The sequence below is a fragment of the Podarcis erhardii genome (genome assembly GCF_964252035.2).
Source record: "Podarcis erhardii genome assembly, chromosome: 9".
Taxonomy (NCBI): Eukaryota; Metazoa; Chordata; class Lepidosauria; order Squamata; family Lacertidae; genus Podarcis; species Podarcis erhardii.
This window is the reverse complement of record NC_138512.1, coordinates 41706780-41725189: the sequence shown is the minus strand read 5'-3', so window position 1 is coordinate 41725189 and position 18410 is coordinate 41706780. Positions and strand designations below refer to the sequence as shown.

Below are 18410 nucleotides of genomic sequence, written 5' to 3'. Positions count from 1 at the left end.
GGTGGCATTATTAATCCGGGAAGATTGTTCTTTCAGGGCTCTACCATCGCCATCGATCCCCGGCATTGAATGTGTTGGCCTAGTGTGGGGCTCCGAGGAGAGCTTGGCTGTCTGGCTGGTGTACCGGCCACCTAGCGCACCAGCAGCCACCCTGTCAGGCCTGCTGGAGGCGGTGGCCGGCTGGGCCTTGGAGTTCCCTAACCTATTGGTATTGGGAGACTTCAACTTCCATGCTGATGCCGCTCCCTCCTCACAGGCTCTGGACCTGGTGTCTTCCATGGCGACACTAGGGCTCTCCCAGTTTGTTTCGGGCCCCACACATCAAGCAGGCCACACGCTGGATTTGATCTTTGGTGCCGGTATAGATGTGATCATGTCTCCTTCGATGAAGGTGCCATGGTCTGATCACTATGCTCTGAAAGCCAGGATTGACTTTCCACCCCCACCCTGCTTAGGTGGCGAGCCGATTTGGGCTCGCCCGCAGAGGCTGATGGACCCTGATAGATTCCGTCAAGCCTTGCGGGACCTTGCTCTCCCTGGCGACTCATTGACTGAGCTTGTTGAGGGCTGGAATACCCAGCTCCTGGCAGCCATCGATGAGATCGCACCTAAGCGCCCTCTGCGACCCCGCAGAAACCGGGCTCCCTGGTTTACCGAGGAGCTTCGGAAAATGAAGCGGGACCTCAGACGGCTAGAGCGAGTATGGCGGGGTGCCCGTGACGGAGCCTCAAGAACATCTTATAGGGTTTTTATGAAAACCTATGAGATGGCTGTGAAGGCCGCTAAGAAGTCTTACTTCTCGGCCTCCATTGCATCCGCTAGCTCTCGCCCGGCGCAATTATTTAGTATAATTCGGTCTTTAACGTCCCTTGAAGGACAGCCAAATTTAAATAACAATCTGACACACAGCTGTGAGGCATTTGCGAGCTTTTTTGCGGAGAAGGTCCTGTTGCTCCGCCATGACCTCCCTGCCAATTTGGATACAATAAAGGAACTGGAGGCCCCTCGACTGTCCTCGGGTTCAGTATTGGACCATTTTGACCGGATATCTCCAGCCGATGTGGACAGACTCCTCCAAGCTGGAAAGCCCACCACCTGTCCTCTTGACCCGTGCCCGTCATGGCTGATTAGAGCGTGTCCAGACGAGGTGCGGGCCCCCCTGGGGGATATCATCAATTTGTCCCTTGGCACCGGGATATTCCCAGGGGAACTGAAGGAGGCAGTGGTGCGTCCGCTCTTAAAGAAAACATCATTAGATCCCTTAGATCTATCCAATTACCGCCCGGTTTCGAATCTTCCATTCCTGGGTAAGGTGATTGAGAGAGCGGTTGCTGAACAGCTTGGTAGGTTTCTGGATGAAACATCTGCTCTGGATCCATTCCAGTCCGGCTTCCGTGCTGGCCATGGGACCGAGACGGCTCTGGTCGCCCTAACAGATGATCTCCGTAGGCAGCTGGATCGAGGCGGGTCGGGGCTGCTGATTCTTCTAGATCTGTCAGCAGCCTTCGACATGGTCGATCATGAACTCCTGGACCACCGCCTTGCCGACGTGGGGATCCAGGGCACAGTCCTTCAATGGCTGCGCTCGTTTCTCTCTGGTCGGGGACAGAGGGTGGCGCTCGGGGGGGAATTGTCATCGCGCCACTCCTTGGTGTGTGGAGTGCCTCAGGGTGCGATTCTCTCCCCGATGCTTTTTAACATCTTTATGCGCCCCCTCGCCCAGCTTGTCCGGAGTTTTGGGCTGGGTTGCCATCAGTATGCCGATGACACCCAACTCTATCTGTTGATGGATGGCCATCCTGACTCGGCCCCCGATACACTGGCGAGATGTCTGGAAGCTGTGGCTGGATGGTTACGTGGGAGCCGGTTGAAGTTAAATCCTTCGAAGACAGAGGTCCTCTGGCTGGGGCGGGATGATATGGGATTGAGGGGGCAACTCCCATCTCTTGCGGGGGTGCAACTAGTGCCAGCACCGTCCGTTAAGAGTTTGGGTGTAATCTTCGATACCTCCCTCTCTATGGAGGCGCAGATTACAGCTATAACAAAGGCGGCATTTTTTCATCTCCGCCAAGCTAAGCAGTTGGCCCCTTATCTCTCTCGCCCTGACCTAGCCACTGTGATCCATGCGACGGTCACCTCCAGACTGGATTATTGTAACTCGCTCTACGTGGGGCTGCCCTTAAGACTGACCCAGAAACTCCAGCGGGTGCAGAATGCCGCGGCGAGACTCCTTATGGGGTCTTCGCTGCGAGATCACATTCAACCGGTACTATACCAGCTGCACTGGCTCCCGGTGGAGTACAGGATCAGGTTTAAGGTGCTGGTTTTAACCTTTAAAGCCCTATACGGCCTAGGACCCTCGTACCTACGGGACCGCCTCTCCTGGTATGCCCCACAGAGAAACCTATGGTCTGCAAATAATAACATCCTCAAGGTCCCAGGCCTCAGAGAGGTTAGGCTGGCCTCAACTAGAGCCAGGGCCTTCTCGGCTGCGGCTCCAATCTGGTGGAACGCTCTGTCACAAGAGACTAGGGCCCTGCGGGACCTGACATCCTTCCGCAGGGCCTGCAAGACAGAGTTGTTCCACCAGGCCTTTGGTCAGGGCGCAGCCTGACTCCCTCCTCTGGCAACCTGCTTAGAATCTTGCTTAATTAGTTGCCATTAATTTGATTTTAATTGATTTTTATAATGTAATATTTTTAGAATGTGTGAATATTTGATTGTTTGATTGTTGATTGTTGTTAGCCGCCCTGAGCCCGGCTTCGGCTGGGGAGGGCGGGATATAAATAAAATTTATTATTATTATTATTATTATTAAAGATGGTTTGTTCTTGTTTTCAGCTCTTCTTTTGGATTCTCTGGATAGGCAGGTGACATTCTGGTTAGAAATGAAAAGGAAGACAATCTCTTGGGAAGCATTCAGTTACCTCATGTGCATCCCTTTACACTCTGTTGTTGCTAAATGGATCATAAGAAGGAATCAATTAGAAGTGAGAAGGAATCAACTACTTTCAGGTGCTTTTAGAGAGAACACATATCTAGTTACAGGGTATTAGAGACTTGGCACAAAGCAAATACTGCTGGTGTTGTATAGTGCAGGGAAAGTGGAGTTTGCGTAGTCTGCTTTGAATGCAACATGTCATTAAAAAAACCCAACCAGCTACTTTACAGAGGTTGTATGTTTTGGCCATTGGAAATATTAGTAAAATTGTGTTTGGCTTTTAACAGATGATTGTGTAATATTAATTTATAGCACAAAAGGCTGTTGGATGTTTTTGTTCCTAATGTAATTATTCAGAAGCATATTGAACTGCTGAAGTATAAACTCTCACATTTTTTCACAGATTCCACCACATTGTGGGTCAACTTGCAATGTGAATGGTGTGCCTGAACTATCTCCCTGCCTGAGCCCTGAAAGTAAGAATGTGTATTTTCAAGTTCTTTTATGTTAAATGACTGTATTGGAGAAAATATTTCAGTCTAGAAAAATAAATCACTATTATTTTCTATTTTGGTAATATGCTTGTTCATGCTATTGTATTGGTATTACTTTGGACTTTCCTATTAGGCCAAAGATGATCCATAGAGGTGAGGCTATTCGTTCATTCATTCATTCGACTCATTAGAGCTTTTTCCTCTAAGGTTTCTTGACATTGACCACCCCTTCACATGCCAGTGGCAATGAAAAGAAACATAGCAGACTTTGAGATAGGATTGGGTTTGTATTTAATATATGTCACCAGGTACTGAATGGTTTGCTGATAGCGCTGGGCCAAAATTTGCCTTCTCTTGCTCAGAAGATTTCTACCCCTCTGAAATGGGCCTCCATTTTTCTGCAGCATTCTCAGGCCACTTAAGGATTTATGTAGAATGTTAGTGGTTACAGAATTTTGAGCTTACCTTATGATTGTGAGGCATCCAAGGCATGCCTTTTCTTTCCAGTAAACATTGCTCTAGCACTCTGCAACCTCCCCCTGTCTACACTTCCTGATCTTAAAAAACTCAAAATATTGAAATAGTTACTTCATAATGTCTTCCCCTAGTCTTCAGTTGAAACTTGGGCACCTAGGAAGTCTGCAGAAGCCAGACAACTGATGAGATGACAGACCCTCCAAGTGTCCCTATTTTCCAGGGATGTCCTTGATTTAGAAAAGCTGTCTTAGTTTCTGATTTGATCCCAGAATGTCCTGCTTTTCCTTTCCCTATTTTCATTGGAGAAATGTTGGTGAATATGGAGTTATTCGACTCCCAAGCTGTCTGAAATTCTGTATAGGGAAGCTTTCTTAATGTTTAATGTTTTATTATGTTTTTATATATGTTGGAAGCTGCCCAGAATGGCTGGGGCAACCCAATAGGATGTGTAGGGTATAAATATCATTATCATTATGGAATGGGATGTCCCTATTTTTATCAGATAAATGTTGGATGGCATGACATGATTTGTAGAATAAATAAAAGAAAGGACACCCACAAGACTTCTTGGCTACCACAAAAGAAAGATAAGCATGACCAAATACCCTGAACCTCATCCATGAGAATTTCACTTAATATGTTTTATTTCCATGTGAATTTTGTTTTTCTGAATTGAAACCATTTTCTCATTAATTGAGAGAGAGATATTTTAAACACCACCAATTATTAACTATACACAGGAGAACTGTTCCAAATTGATCTGGCAGAAGAGTTGCATCACACAGGGCAATTTATCAGTTAAAGATTAAATGGAGACGTGCTGGCCATTTTGAAAGGGAAAATTTAAATTACCGTATTTTTCGTCTGATAGGGCGCACCAGCCCATAGGACGCACCTAGTTTTTTGGGAGGGAAATAAAGGGAATTTCCCCCCCCCTTTATTTCCCCCCCAAAACCAGGTCGGGGAATCCAAACCAGGTTGGGGAACAACGGCATGGTGGCGCTGCACCTCCCCGCTGTCCCCCAAGCTTGTGGGGCTGGCGCTGGGGAGAAGCGCGCTTCTCCCCAGTGCCAGCCTCCAAACCAGGTCGGGGAACAGTGGGAAGACGCGCTGTGCCTCCCCTCTGTCCCCCAAGCTTGTGGGCTGCAGGCTGCTGCCCGCAAGCCTTGCGAGCCCGCGGGAACTCCCACCGGGCTTGCAAGGCTTGCGGATAGCTTCCTGAAGCCTGGAGAGCGAGAGGGGTCGGTGCGCACCGACCCCTCTCACTCTCCAGGCTTCAGCGAAAGGCTGCATTCACCCCATAGGACTCACACACATTTCCCCTTCATTTTTGGAGGGGGAAAAGTGTGTCCTATAGGGCGAAAAATACGGTATCTTAACCTCCTCACCAAACATCTCATGGTATTCTGAGTTTTTGTTTTAATGTTTATATTGTACTTGATTTGCAATGGATACACAAAATGTTAGCCTTCATTTACATAAAAACCAATTTAGAATATTTCACTTTCGGTAAACACACCTTAAGATAAAGGTACATATTTGTAAAATTTAGGCAGCATTTACAGGTATTATGTGTTAGTTACAGATAGGTAGCCGTGTTGGTCTGCCATAGTCAAAACAAAATAAAAAAATTCCTTCCAGTAGCACCTTAAAGACCAACTAAGTTAGTTCTTGGTATGAGCTTTCGTGTGCATGCACACTTCTTCAGATACACTGAAACAGAAGTCACCAGACCCTTCTATATAGTGAGAAGGTGGGGAGGGGTATTACTCAGAAGGGTGGTGGGAATGGGTGATTGGCAGATAGCTGTGATGAGCCTGTTGACGACTCTTAACGACTGCAATAGGTCTTACAGGAAAAAGCAAGGGGTGAGAAGGTGAAAAATGGCTTTGTCATGTATAATGAGATAAGAATCCAATGTCTTTGTTCAGACCAGGTCTCTCCATGGTTTTAAGTTTGGTAATAAGTTGCAATTCAGCAGCTTCTCTTTCCAGTCTATTTCTGAAATTCCTTTGTAATAGAACAGCTACTTTGAGATCTTGTATAGAATGTCCTGGGAGATTGAAGTGTTCTCCTACTGGTTTCTCTGTCTTGTGATTATGTGTTAATGCTAAATTGTATCCTAGCCTGAGAATGTGGAGAATGATAGATACACATCCTATCTCTGCTGAGTAATTTCCCTGTGACAGAAATAGTCATGAACGAATTCTCACCTAGATTAGGGTGATGCAGGTGACTGGAAGTAATAATGCAATATTTCATGTATATTATAAAATTATTTTATTGTTCAGTCTCACCAGAACCCTGTAATATTTGTGCCACTTAAAAGCTCTGCAACAGAAGCTGAAACAATGTGGTTTGTTGAACAACAGAACTAAATGAAATGGTAGCTGGGTGTTGATCCTTACGTGGAAATGTTGTTGCCTTTTGGAATATGTAAAAACAAAATCTTACATGAAAAATATGTTCGGATGGTTACCCTCTGATTTGCACAGCAAGGTCATATAGCTTGGATTAAGCCTTGCCAGCTATTTCTTTTTGCTTTAGATGCAAATGTGAAGGGACAGATACTTAAAATAACTGTTTTAAAAAACGATTTTGCAGCTTAAGATATAGCCCTACTGTAGGGTTAAGGTCAGTAAGGGACAACCCATATTGCTCACATCCATGTTTAGCTTACTTTTTGCCCTTTACATCTTGCAGGTTTGAATGGAAACAAATGCTCAGGGACATCAACTATTCTTGAGAAATACAAAGTGGGAAAGGTGATTGGAGATGGTAATTTTGCTGTGGTAAAGGAGTGCATAGAACGGTGAGCAAGAAAATTGCCCAGCTATTCATTTTTTACTTAGCTGCAGCTTTCCCCTCCACTGTGCACTGAGCATATATGAGAAAATTGTTGTATTTCACAGACAACCAGGTGTCTTTTGGTAAATCATTTGTTGTAAAATGCAAGAGTTCGTGTAGGTATCTATCTATTCCATATGTTTGACACCTCTGCCTGATGTCCACTTCATCAGCTATTACACTGGGTGAAAAGGATAACTAATAACCATAAGTAAGCAAACCCTGGTGTGTTGGATATCAAATTAAACAAACATGAAGGTCTTGGGAAATACATATTTTAAAAATTGCTCCACAAGTTTTTGTCAAGCATAAGAAAAAGCCGAGCCAATGAAAAAGGAAATGCATTCATTATCCATGCATTCATCTAAATGTAGACCAGAGGTGTCTGATCAAGTTTTTCTTTGATGCCCATTTCCATTATTCCTGAGGCTAGGGCTGATGGGAATTGGAGGCCAGCAACATTGAGAAGGCCACAAGTTAACCACTCCTGCTCTAGATCATGTTTCCATACATACATTCTAGTGGAAATCTATATGGAAATATAGGTTTGGATGCTAACTTTAAAAAGTTCACTGAACAAAAGTGCAGCATCCAGTCCTCCCCTATGCAGCCACATGTAGGTAACTCTCAAAACCTCTCTTTTGAGAATCGGAGAGGCCCTTGAACAATATGGAGGGGTGAGATTTGGGAACATGGTGGTGAGGCGATGGGAGACTTCCCTTCCATGAAGTTCCTTAAGTAAGCAATCTTAGGAGACCAAGCCAAAGGAGACAGGTGTCTGAAAAGGGAGATTTAGCAAAGCGGGCATGTGAAGGAGGAATGGATCTAGCAGATGGTTTAGGGATGGAAATATGGAGGAAGATGAGGCAGGGCCAGCTGTGATGGGAGTAGGAAAAGAGGAAGCAAGGGAAGTTTAAAAGTTCAAATGGGGGAAGCAGAGGCCAAGGAAATAAGCCCACGTAATCTGGAAATAAGGAAAATAAATTTAGTCCAGCAATTCAGTCAGTCCTTATGGCCCTGCACACATTTTAATGTAAATGTATTAAGTACTTATTTATGTATTTATTGGAAATTCTCAGGAGGCTATTTTGAGTTCACCCTTAAATATTTTTCATAGTTCCTTTCCCCTGTCAAAAAACCCCAAACAAAGCAAAACACCAGCATTCCAAGCTAATATAATCAAATCCCTTACGACTTCTTCACTTACAAAAATATTAAGCAACTTTTTCTCAAAATCCTTCACTCAATACAGTGTGCTTATGTAAACCTTGCTATGTTTCCCAAGCCAGCTTTAAAAAGCAAATGCCCCTGGAGCTTTTACGATATTTCTCTTGCTTTCTGCAGATCCAAAAACCCTTCAGGCAGGATGATAAATCTAAGCAGTATACAGCTTGAAAAACTTACATACTAATGGAAATGGAAACTTTCCCTGCCAGAAATCGGGAAAGTAATTGAGTGATAATTACAAACAGTGAAAAGACAGAATACTAAGTTTTTATCAGGTCTAGACCCTATCAAGGCAGAAGGCTTGGACATGGAACCTAGAGACTTCCAAGGAGGAGGGTTTCTATTTTGGTTGGGTACCATATAATGCACAGGCTATGCACCTGAAATGGCACAATTTGTATTGTTGCCTCTTTGAGGAGAGCCCCTGTATAAAAAAGAGGCGCTCACACCAAATGGAAAAGTATTCATGAATGATAGTAATATATATAATCAAGTTACTATTCATGCATCCAGTGTTAGGAGTTGCCGTGAACTCTGTCCAGTTACTCTACAAGTACGGGAGACTCCCCACTTCAGACAGTCACCCCCCAAGTCATAGAAGGCAACAGTGGCTAGAGTACTGTTCTTCAGTCATGTGAATGGGCCCTACTTTTCAATGGAATATTGTTTTTATAGGCTACTACAATTCATAATTCTTCTGCATAATTGTCCAAGTATTCAATAATAACTGGCTCTGTTACTGAAAAATCTTCCAGTTTAAAAGTAAAGGGCAGCTTTAAAAGTATAGGGTTATTCTGGAAGTGGCTTTCATGAGTGGGAGAACTCTGCCAGTGTTGCAAGAGCTTCTCATGTGAAAAGAGAACTTTAGCACAAAGCTTCCACGAGCACAAAGTGTTGCACAATCTCTTCAGCAAGGCCTTGTACAACGTCTCAAGCTATGTACCTGTGCTAATACTATCTTACACAAAGTCTTCCACTAGTTCAGCAGTTCACAGAACACTGCCACTACCATAATTTACCTCGTGGGATGCTGGAGCCAATGAGCTATGTCGTATCCCATTGGCTCCAGCATCCCTACTCCCAAATCTACACTTCAGGTAAGACCAATCATTCTATTTATTCTGTTTGCACACTTCTGGATACAGCCCACTGTACTCCCTTCTCCAAATACTGCTCAGTCAGATACTGCAACCTCCCTTTTGTCCTCATCTGTATCCAGTTGTAACTATGACAACTTAGCAGACGCAGCTATGCTTTCACACCAGGGATGCTTTGCTGCACTGTATTATTCCATAATAACCATCCTTACTAAATGCAGTTCCAATGCTATATGCTTGCATAGCATGAATTGATTATACCTGAAGCAAAAGATCTTCACCATTATTACTGCTGTAGCTGCTCATACTAACTGGACACTATGGACAGTATTTATTTATTTTTAAATCCTGCTGCTGTCAAGAAGTCTTATACAGTAGGAAGGAATGGGGTGTGTGCTACAGCTGTACTGTATGAGCCATTTCACACATTACATAGGTGCAGACCAGTGTAATCTTCTGTATTCCCGGCAAAGAGTTGCCGCAAAACCTTGCTTTTCAATGGATGTGCAAGTTCTCTCATGTGCTAATTACTTTATTAAGTGTGCCCTTTAAAACAAACAAAAAAACATCCTCAACGGAAACCTTTAAAAATGGAGTGTGTGGTGAATTGCATTCTCAGTGAGTTTGTAGTAAAAGTAATTACCAACCATTGAGTCATTTTCATTTGAGCATGCCTGCAAATGAGGTTTCATGTTGATGAGATAATACTACATATACTGAGAACCATAATGTCCACGTCTTTCATTCTGTCTGATCTTTTTAACGGTCACTTTTGCAACCATTTTGAAAGCCATATACCATAAAATATTTTTAATATTATTCTTTTGCTAAAGTCCTATAATACTAGATTTAAAATGCTTTCACCTCTTAAGCCTGCAGCACTTAAACATAAGTGGAAATAACTATCCATTGTAGTTTTCAGGACATGATATTTAGAACGGAGGCAGCAGACTTCTTTAAAACAAAATTTCACAGAAATTGGTAGGATGGCCACAGAATATTTCTCCTATAGGTTGTCTTCAAATGATTTTTGTGGTCCAATAAATTTTATACTACAGAATAGCTGATCTAATTTTGTTCAATAAAAAAAAAGTTAAAATGAACCTTTCTAACCCTGAGACTTTGAAATACCAATCCTGTAAAAATTGCCACATGACTGCCAGTTAAAAAGAGCTGAATGAAAGGTACAGAACATCTAACATTAAATCAGGGACAAAATGCGACACATTAGGTCACACTTGAGAAAATCATAGTAGAAAGCCTGCGTTTGGTAGTCAAGGCAACAGCAGACATGACTTGCTGAGAAGCAAAATAAAAGCAGATATACCTTCTTTCTGTCATCTGTTCACATTGATGAAAGCAATTTTATCATCACTGTACATTCAGACAAAAAACCCACATGTTGAATAAATCCTTGCATTTCTGCCTGATATTCCTCTTTTGTTTTGCTCTTTATAGGTCTACTGGGAAGGAGTATGCACTGAAGATTATAGACAAAGGAAAATGTTGTGGAAAGGTATGAGAGAATATAGAGCTATAGCATTATAAGGTGGGGAGATGCTTCCATAGTAATCTTACCTGATTTCAAGTAAAGGCAGAATTATAGAGTTTTAAACTCACAGATAGTTAATTTGTCAAATTTGGCTTCGCTTACAAAAAGTATTTAAATTTACAATTCATCTGGGCAAATCCCGCCAACCATGTATGTATATTAATTTTGTAGAGCTGCATCGATATTCACAAAAATTATGCTTAGTCAGATGTAACAAAACATTCATCAAGATAGCATTTACATTGCTCGTGAATTTATTATTTGTAAGTCAGCAGAAAATGTGTCTCATCTGCATCATTAATTTAACAAAGACAAAATAATGGATGTGTGTTTGGGTCCAAACCAGCATCACTAGGACAACAGTGGGAAATTCTAAAGTGCTGCTTCAAAGGGATTGAAGTTTATGTTCTATATAAAGAAAATGCATTAAATATATGGATATATTTTGCTTCAGAGTCTTGAGAATGAAGGTAAGTATTTTGGAGTAAAGGTGTTTCCAGAATTTGCCTTTAAAGAGTTGCACTGTTATGCACCTTACAGACCACAATAAGAGATTTTTACATACCAGTCCAGCTTTTTAAATCAGTCCTATTTTAAGAAAACAGATGTTTTATCAGTGTTCTTTGTTTTATGTATTTAAAAATAATGTATACCAAGCTGCAGTGTAAATCTCCAGATGGTAACCACAGTATATTAAAAACCATAAACAATGTAAAACAACAAATTTCAGAATAAAACACACACAGTTGAGAATGCTTAAACAGTCCAAACTTTGAAGTCATAACGAAAGCATAACAGGAAGGATGTCATGCTGCCTTTCATGAGAGGACATTCCAAAGATATGGGGCTACGACAGAAAAGACCCTGAACTTAATGTAAGATGATAATTCTAAGCACAGCCTCAGTGATGCATGGGGAAGAAATGTTCATATGTGAAGAGACTTTACTGAGGGTAGTTAGAACCAAGAGCCTTTGATATTTTCATGGAGGTGAAAATATTTGCTGAAAGGCGCATCTCTTCTTCAGCATAGTTAAGACTAACAACCGTTTGTTTGGTTCCAGAAGCTTCCAAACTTCTTGAAGCTTTTCCAGAGGGGAGGAAGAACAATAAATCACAACCATCCCAATAATCACAGACAAAAATACTGATGAAGCTATCTTCAAAAGCTTCCTACTAATTGTCAGTAACTACTTAAACAATAGTTCACTAAATCAGCGGCACCATGCACAGTAAATTTAATTAATAGGTAACACTTTAAATATCACTAGTCTCTAAATTTCACAAATTATTTGATATTTCTTATATTCCTCCTGATACACAGTTAATTTAACTAATTATAATAAATCCCCTCATTTTCTCAGTTGATCTGATTTATTTTTTTAAGGTTTATAACTATAAACCATGTTTTAAAAACCCATTCATATTTTGTTTTTCTTTTCTCCAGCACACGGTTGTTTGGAGCAGACATATATGTTTGTTCCAGAAAGACTTTTGATGCTCTCACATATTGGGTTTTAAAGGTGCGATCTGTTTAAGCCACGTCTAATGTGCCACATCTTCACAGGAGGAAATGCACGCTCAGCATGTGGGTTTTTAGTAACTAAATAGTTAGGGTAAAATTATCGAAACTTCACAGATTTGATGCAAACTGACTTCCCAAAGCCATTTGTTCCATGGTATTTTATGGTGTAGGACAAATCGCATCTAATTTTTCAGGCACTGCTCATGTTCATCAGTCGTAGAATGCTCACATGTACTTCCCGCAGGGTTTTCCACAAATGCATGAAGTGCATGTTGTTAGAATGTTTGTACTGTGATAAAGGTGAGGTTTCAGGAATGGTTATTTTGGTGTCTTCCAGAGTGTTACAGCAACCATGGTTAACTGTAAAATAAAGTCGCTGGCCTTCCTGGAGCATACCCAGGTGGTTTCTTGTAACTGAAAACGTCTAAAGATTTACCTGATTTAATAAAATGGCATGCCTTGTTTTTCATTTTTAAATCAATTTAATGAGGAACATTTTGGAAGCCCTTGGTAACAAAGGATTTATTAAATCGTTGAGCCTATACCTATGTTGCTTCACTAGAGATATCTCGATAACTACACTGTAAATGTTGCAGAGAAGAATAGTGGTGGAAAGCTGCACTGTAGGAAGCTGCTTTCCCATGTGAAAACTATATCTTAAAGCCACATTGTTACAAGGAAGATTTGTCTTGGTTTGTTTTTCCCTTCCTCTCCTCTTCCCAATAATAAATAGGAACACTTGATTGAAAATGAAGTCTCAATACTGCGCCAAGTGAAACATCCCAATATTATCATGCTAATAGAGGAGATGGATACTGCAACCGAGCTCTACCTGGTGATGGAGTTGGTCAAGGTGAGAGGCTTTCCATCACTGAATATTAAGATACTGAAAGTTCCAGGGTCCTTTACCTATGCATAATAGTCATGGTACAGAAAACAATGTTGTGACACCATGGGACTTTCCTCTCCCATCCTAAAGTAGTTCCCAGCCCACTTTTGAAATTCCTGTTCAGAGTGATAGCTGGTGTTCCTATGTGCCTTAACCTGCAAATTTTGTAACATGTGAAAATGATAATTATTTCTGAAGTCTGATTCTGGCACATATGATTGTTATATACATTGCATTTACATACTAAGTTATCATGGATATCCAGATGTAGAAATTTGCTGTGCAATCGTGTTATGTTTCTGCACTGTTTTAAAATTGCAATTTAAAATTAATATTAGATTGGCATGTAACCACCTATGTATATCATAAACAGCCACCACATCATAAATTTGCAGGTTTCCTTTCTCCCTCAATTTTTTTAAATGTAGGACTTCTTTATCCAGTTCTTACTTACTTTCAGATTTCACTTCACATTTGGCAGAAGTAGCCCTTTAAAGTTAAACAAGAGCATTTTTGTGTTCAATTTATTTTTCTTAATATTTTCCTCTGCTAGAAAGCACATTTAAAAAACCAAACCTGTGTTGTTTGCAATTAATGGTTGAGAATTGTCAGACTTTAGAGACTTATACCAATGAGGCAGGTCCGCAACACATGTAATGCCCATGAAAAATGTCTGCTAAGATTTCATTATTTTATACTTCAGTCGAGACTTTTGTAGATTTGATTCTTTTAAAGGCGTTCTTATATCTCCCAGTGAACATGGCACAGGGATTTTTAACATTCATAATCAAGCATAAGGGATTTGCTGTCTAATATAATGAAGTTAGGTGCTCCTAAACTCCATTAAAATCATGCATGTAGTTTAGCACTGTGGTGCTTTTCTTAGAAGTGAGCCCTACTTAGTTTAACAATATTTCATTTACCAGCAAGAGTGCATAGGAATGCAATGTTAAGCACACAGTGAGCATTCTAGTTCCACTCATTTTGGTGAGGTTTAGGTATGTGCAACTTTCACCCTATTGCTTCCATTGTGATTTCCCCAACATTGCATAATGGGGGGGAAATCTGATTTTCCTTCAGCAGTTATAAAATATGATGGATTTTGTTTTGTTTAAATTATTTGATCCTCCTGACCATTACAGGGAGGAGATCTTTTTGATGCTATCACGTCTTCAACAAAATACACAGAGCGTGATGGAAGTGCAATGGTCTACAATCTAGCCAGTGCACTGAAATATCTCCATGGTCTCAGTATCGTTCACAGAGATATCAAGCCAGAAAATCTATTGGTATGTTATCTGTTTCATGTTATTCTCCCATCTGTTTGCCATGTTAATTCAAAGTCATACCTATATGTTAAGTGCTGAGAAGCAAAGGGGTGTGTGTAAAGAAACACATATAACGGTGTGCCTAAATTCCATCTGCTTTCATAAAATATTGAAAACAATCTATAACAATACTTTTCAGTTTAAATATTACATTGTTAATATTACAGCGACAATTTGTTGTTGACAAAGGACAGCTGGACATATTAAGGGCCCCATTACCTTCAGTAGCTTAGGGCCTCATCAAACCTAAATCCGGCCCTGGTTATATAACATCTAAACAGAACCCATCCAATAATCTGGCTGCTTAATTTTGAACCAATTGAAGTTTCCAAGTCATCTTCAAAGAAAGCCACACCTGCAGCATATTGCAACAGCCTAATCCAAAACATGAGAAGATCTGTGTTAATGCTTCCACTTCCCACACGTTAAGAACATTCGAAACCAGATCAGAAGGCACCATGTGAATCTCCCTACACAAAGACATACATTTGATTTGATAGCATTTCTAATAAATGCAGTTTTTTTTAAAAAAAGCTTAGTTCTTGCCTGACGGCTGAAGTAATAAAGTGAGACTTGAACACAAACAAACTTAAGTGCTATTTATTGCACGTATTTACTTTAAATTCAATAAGGTGTGCTTTTTTAGCAAATAAGTAGCAAATTAGCTGACAGTGCAGTCCTAAGCAGGTTTGCTCAAAAGGAAGCTGGTTTTAATGGGACTTGTTCTCTAACAAATAAATCTGCTTTGGGGGGTTGGGGAATGCTGGATGCAGCACAGGGAAAGGGAAATCAGGGGACATGCCTCCCCTTCTCTTTCCACAGCTGGAACCATCCTAAGCAAAGCTATGTTTAGGGGATGGAATCACTGCAGTGATTCCAACAAACTCAGGAATGACTTGACATTAAATCCAGACATTAGACTATATCATATATGAGGGATTTCTATTTCGTTTTGCCAGGAGAGGGATATTAGGAGAGATATACAGGTAGAGAGAGAGAGAGATACAGACAGACAGACCTTTTTTGTAAGCAAGTTTTCATATATGAATAGTGAAAGTGGTAAAACCAGTATCTATTTTGTGAAATATTTTATCTCTTTAATAATGTTTCCAGTACAAAAATACCCTTAATAATAACTTAAAGCAAATTTAATGTGACCATTTTAATGCTTATGCTTGATTTGTTTCTCTGTGTGGAAACTGCAGCATGCAAGAACTGAGTGCTCACTTACAGGTACATGCTGTGATTCACGATTGTTGATCCTGTCTGCTTTACAATAATAACAATGACATCAGGCACTTAAGTGAGTTGAAGCTCATCTGACACTTTAAGCTCTCATTAGTAATCAAATCAGGTATAAATAGGCACAGATGCACTTTTCACTTAGAAAGCCTAAGGAGATTACTTGACAGATGCCATGATTGGCATTGATTTGCAGGTTGGAATGACATAATACTTCTTAATGTAAATTATTTCTCATCATTGAAATACATTTAGTTGCTAGATATAATGTCAGCCACTTGTCTGATTTGCATTCAACTTTACCAGTCTTCATTGCTATATGCATATAAAATAATGGATGTTATATGTGATGTTTTGTCGGGAATCATGAGACTTTCTTTTATGGCTGTGAGGTACTGCAGCGCATTACATTTTTGTTTATTTAATGAAAAGGCTTTCTGCTAATAATTATTCCCAAGAGTGATAAACAATCAGAAAAATCAACAATAAGAACTCACCCAATAAAACGATATGATATAATTCAGCTATACATGTATTTTTCGCCCTATAGGATGCACTTTTCCCCCTCAAAAAATGAAGGGGAAATGTGTGTGCGTCCTATGGGGCAAATGCAGGCTTTTGCTGAAGCCTGGAGAGTGAGAGGGGTCGGTGCGCACTTGTTCTCCAGGCTTCAGGAAGCTATCCCCCCAGCCCGACAAGCTCCGGGAGCGATGGCGAGGTTGCGTGTAACCTCGCCATCGCTCTCAGACCCGTTCTGGGGGCTGGGGTCAGGGGAAGCTCGGGCTTCCCCCGCCCCCAGCTCGGGCATCCCCCACCCCAGGCCCAGGCCTGGGGGGGAAATAATTTTCCCCAAAAAAACCTAGGTGCGCCTTATGGACCGGTGCGTCCTATGGGGCAAAAAATACGGTAAATCGCAACATAAGAAATTATAAGAATTATTCTTATAAGAAATCATCTTAAAAATATGCAGTAAAAAGTTTAAACTAATCTTCTAAAGCTAAGTAAACGTTGTTTAGTTCCTGCAGCTGTTTTAGCAGGGGTCTTTGGGTCTTGGGAGAATGTCCTTCTGTTATGTGGGAAAAGGGCATTGTCATGAGTTTGAGAGTGTCAGACTCCTCTAAATTTCTCGATCCATTAAGTGTTAGAATTTTATCAAGGTTTGGGGTGTTAAGATGGGTGCCAGACTTCAAATCCCTGGATCTAGCAAGTGTTAAAAGCTAACTAATCAAGGCTCGCTTCCTGGGTGATGGGCCGTTGCAAGAATCAAAGGGGCTCAAGGGGCTTGTGTGAGATGACAACTGGGTGGGGGGCCCCTCCCTCAACAGATAAAGCCAGAGTTTAGAAAGTCATGTGAGCTAGAAGCTGGATTCAAAAAGCTGCAGGCTGGAAAGGCAGAGAGAGAGAGAGGCCATGACTATGGGAGAAACAAGGCCCTCTTGAGGTAGAAGCGTAGAGTTGGAAAGGACCCTAAGGATAATCTAATCCAAACTCCTGCAATGTAGGAATATGCAGTTGTCCCATATGGGGATCAAACCTGTGACCCTGACATTATCAGCACCATGTTCTAAGCAACTGAGCTATCCAGCTTTGAATTTGTCAGTTTTGTTGATGATGGAAACCCCTCCATCACAGACTCAGGTTCTATATATGTGTAAATTAACCATATATCATAAAGATACCACAGTCTCCTCTGTGCCTCATTTCCAGAAGGAAACATGAACCCTGGGTAAAGGCCAATCGTTTTTCATAAGGCCTGGTTTCCAGACCCTTGATCACCTTGGTTGCCCCCTTCTGCACATGTTGCAGCTTGTCAACATTCTTCTTAAATTGTGGCACCCAGAAGAGGACACAGTACTCCAGGTGTGGTCTGACCAAGACAGAATAGAGCAGGGCTATTACTTCCCTTGATTTGAGCACTATACTTCTCATGATGCAGCCTAGAATAGCATTAGCTTTTTTAGCAGCTACATCACACTGTTGTCTCTGTTGCACCTGCATGATTATCTCTTATCTATTTGCACCATCAGAATTTCTGAAGTTTTTCAACAAAGGAAAGTCATTCATATTTTGCCATGACTCAAAGGAATAGTTTTAGCAATCTTTCTATATAACACACAGAGCTAGGGAGATTTTTCAATACATAAGCTAGCTTTTCCCAACCTGGTGCCTTCCTGAAGTTTCCTGACTTCAACCCCAGCAATCATGGCGAATGGTCAGCGATGTAGTCCAAAACATCTGAAGAGCACCGTCAGGAAAAGCAGCTCTTGTAGAGAGCTGCTTAGAAGTATATGTTTATTATGTTACTAAGAAAAAAGGCACACTGGGCAATTAAACAGGCATATTTTAGAGATGTAGTTGATCTATGGTATGCCCATTGGAACTATACGCCAATCGTTTTATGTACTTTCTTTTACTTCTTCAAAGAGTTCCCTGACAGTATAGCTCAGAAGTAAGTAATATAAGAATATAAGAAGCTCTGTAAGGCCTTCTAACACTTCGCTCAGAATATCTTCCCCACCATTTGATTCTTAGTCATCGATTTTGTAACCAAATTTGACTGTTAGACTATTTACATGCTTAAGTAGGCAGCTGCTTTAATTAGACTTATTCACAGACTTTGCTAATTCCACCCACCCACCCATGGTTTCTAATTGAGACTCTCCACAAAAAAACCAATTGATTTGCTTTTACAGTTACCTATTGAAATTCCTTGATAATGGTGTGTTGAAGATAAGAGCCGGTATGTTTGCAGTGTATTAAGGCCCAGTACACATCTCAGTCTCATTCAGACTG

General features: G+C 41.1%; 1 protein-coding gene across 6 annotated transcripts in view; it reads left to right on the top strand.

Annotated features, from left to right (window-relative positions):
* The window catches only part of DCLK2 (doublecortin like kinase 2), an 84819-nt gene that overhangs the window by 51245 nt on the left and 15164 nt on the right, over positions 1-18410 (top strand). For all 6 annotated transcript variants that reach the window (XR_014159880.1, XR_014159881.1, XM_081875304.1 and 3 more), the window contains 5 exons: positions 3345-3417; positions 6616-6724; positions 10542-10599; positions 12892-13011; positions 14190-14336. Coding sequence is in view for 4 of the 6 variants with exons in the window: in XM_081875304.1 (XP_081731430.1) it covers positions 3345-3417; positions 6616-6724; positions 10542-10599; positions 12892-13011; positions 14190-14336 (507 nt within the window). In the remaining 2 variants the exon portion in view is untranslated. The remainder of the gene's footprint in view (positions 1-3344; positions 3418-6615; positions 6725-10541; positions 10600-12891; positions 13012-14189; positions 14337-18410) is intronic.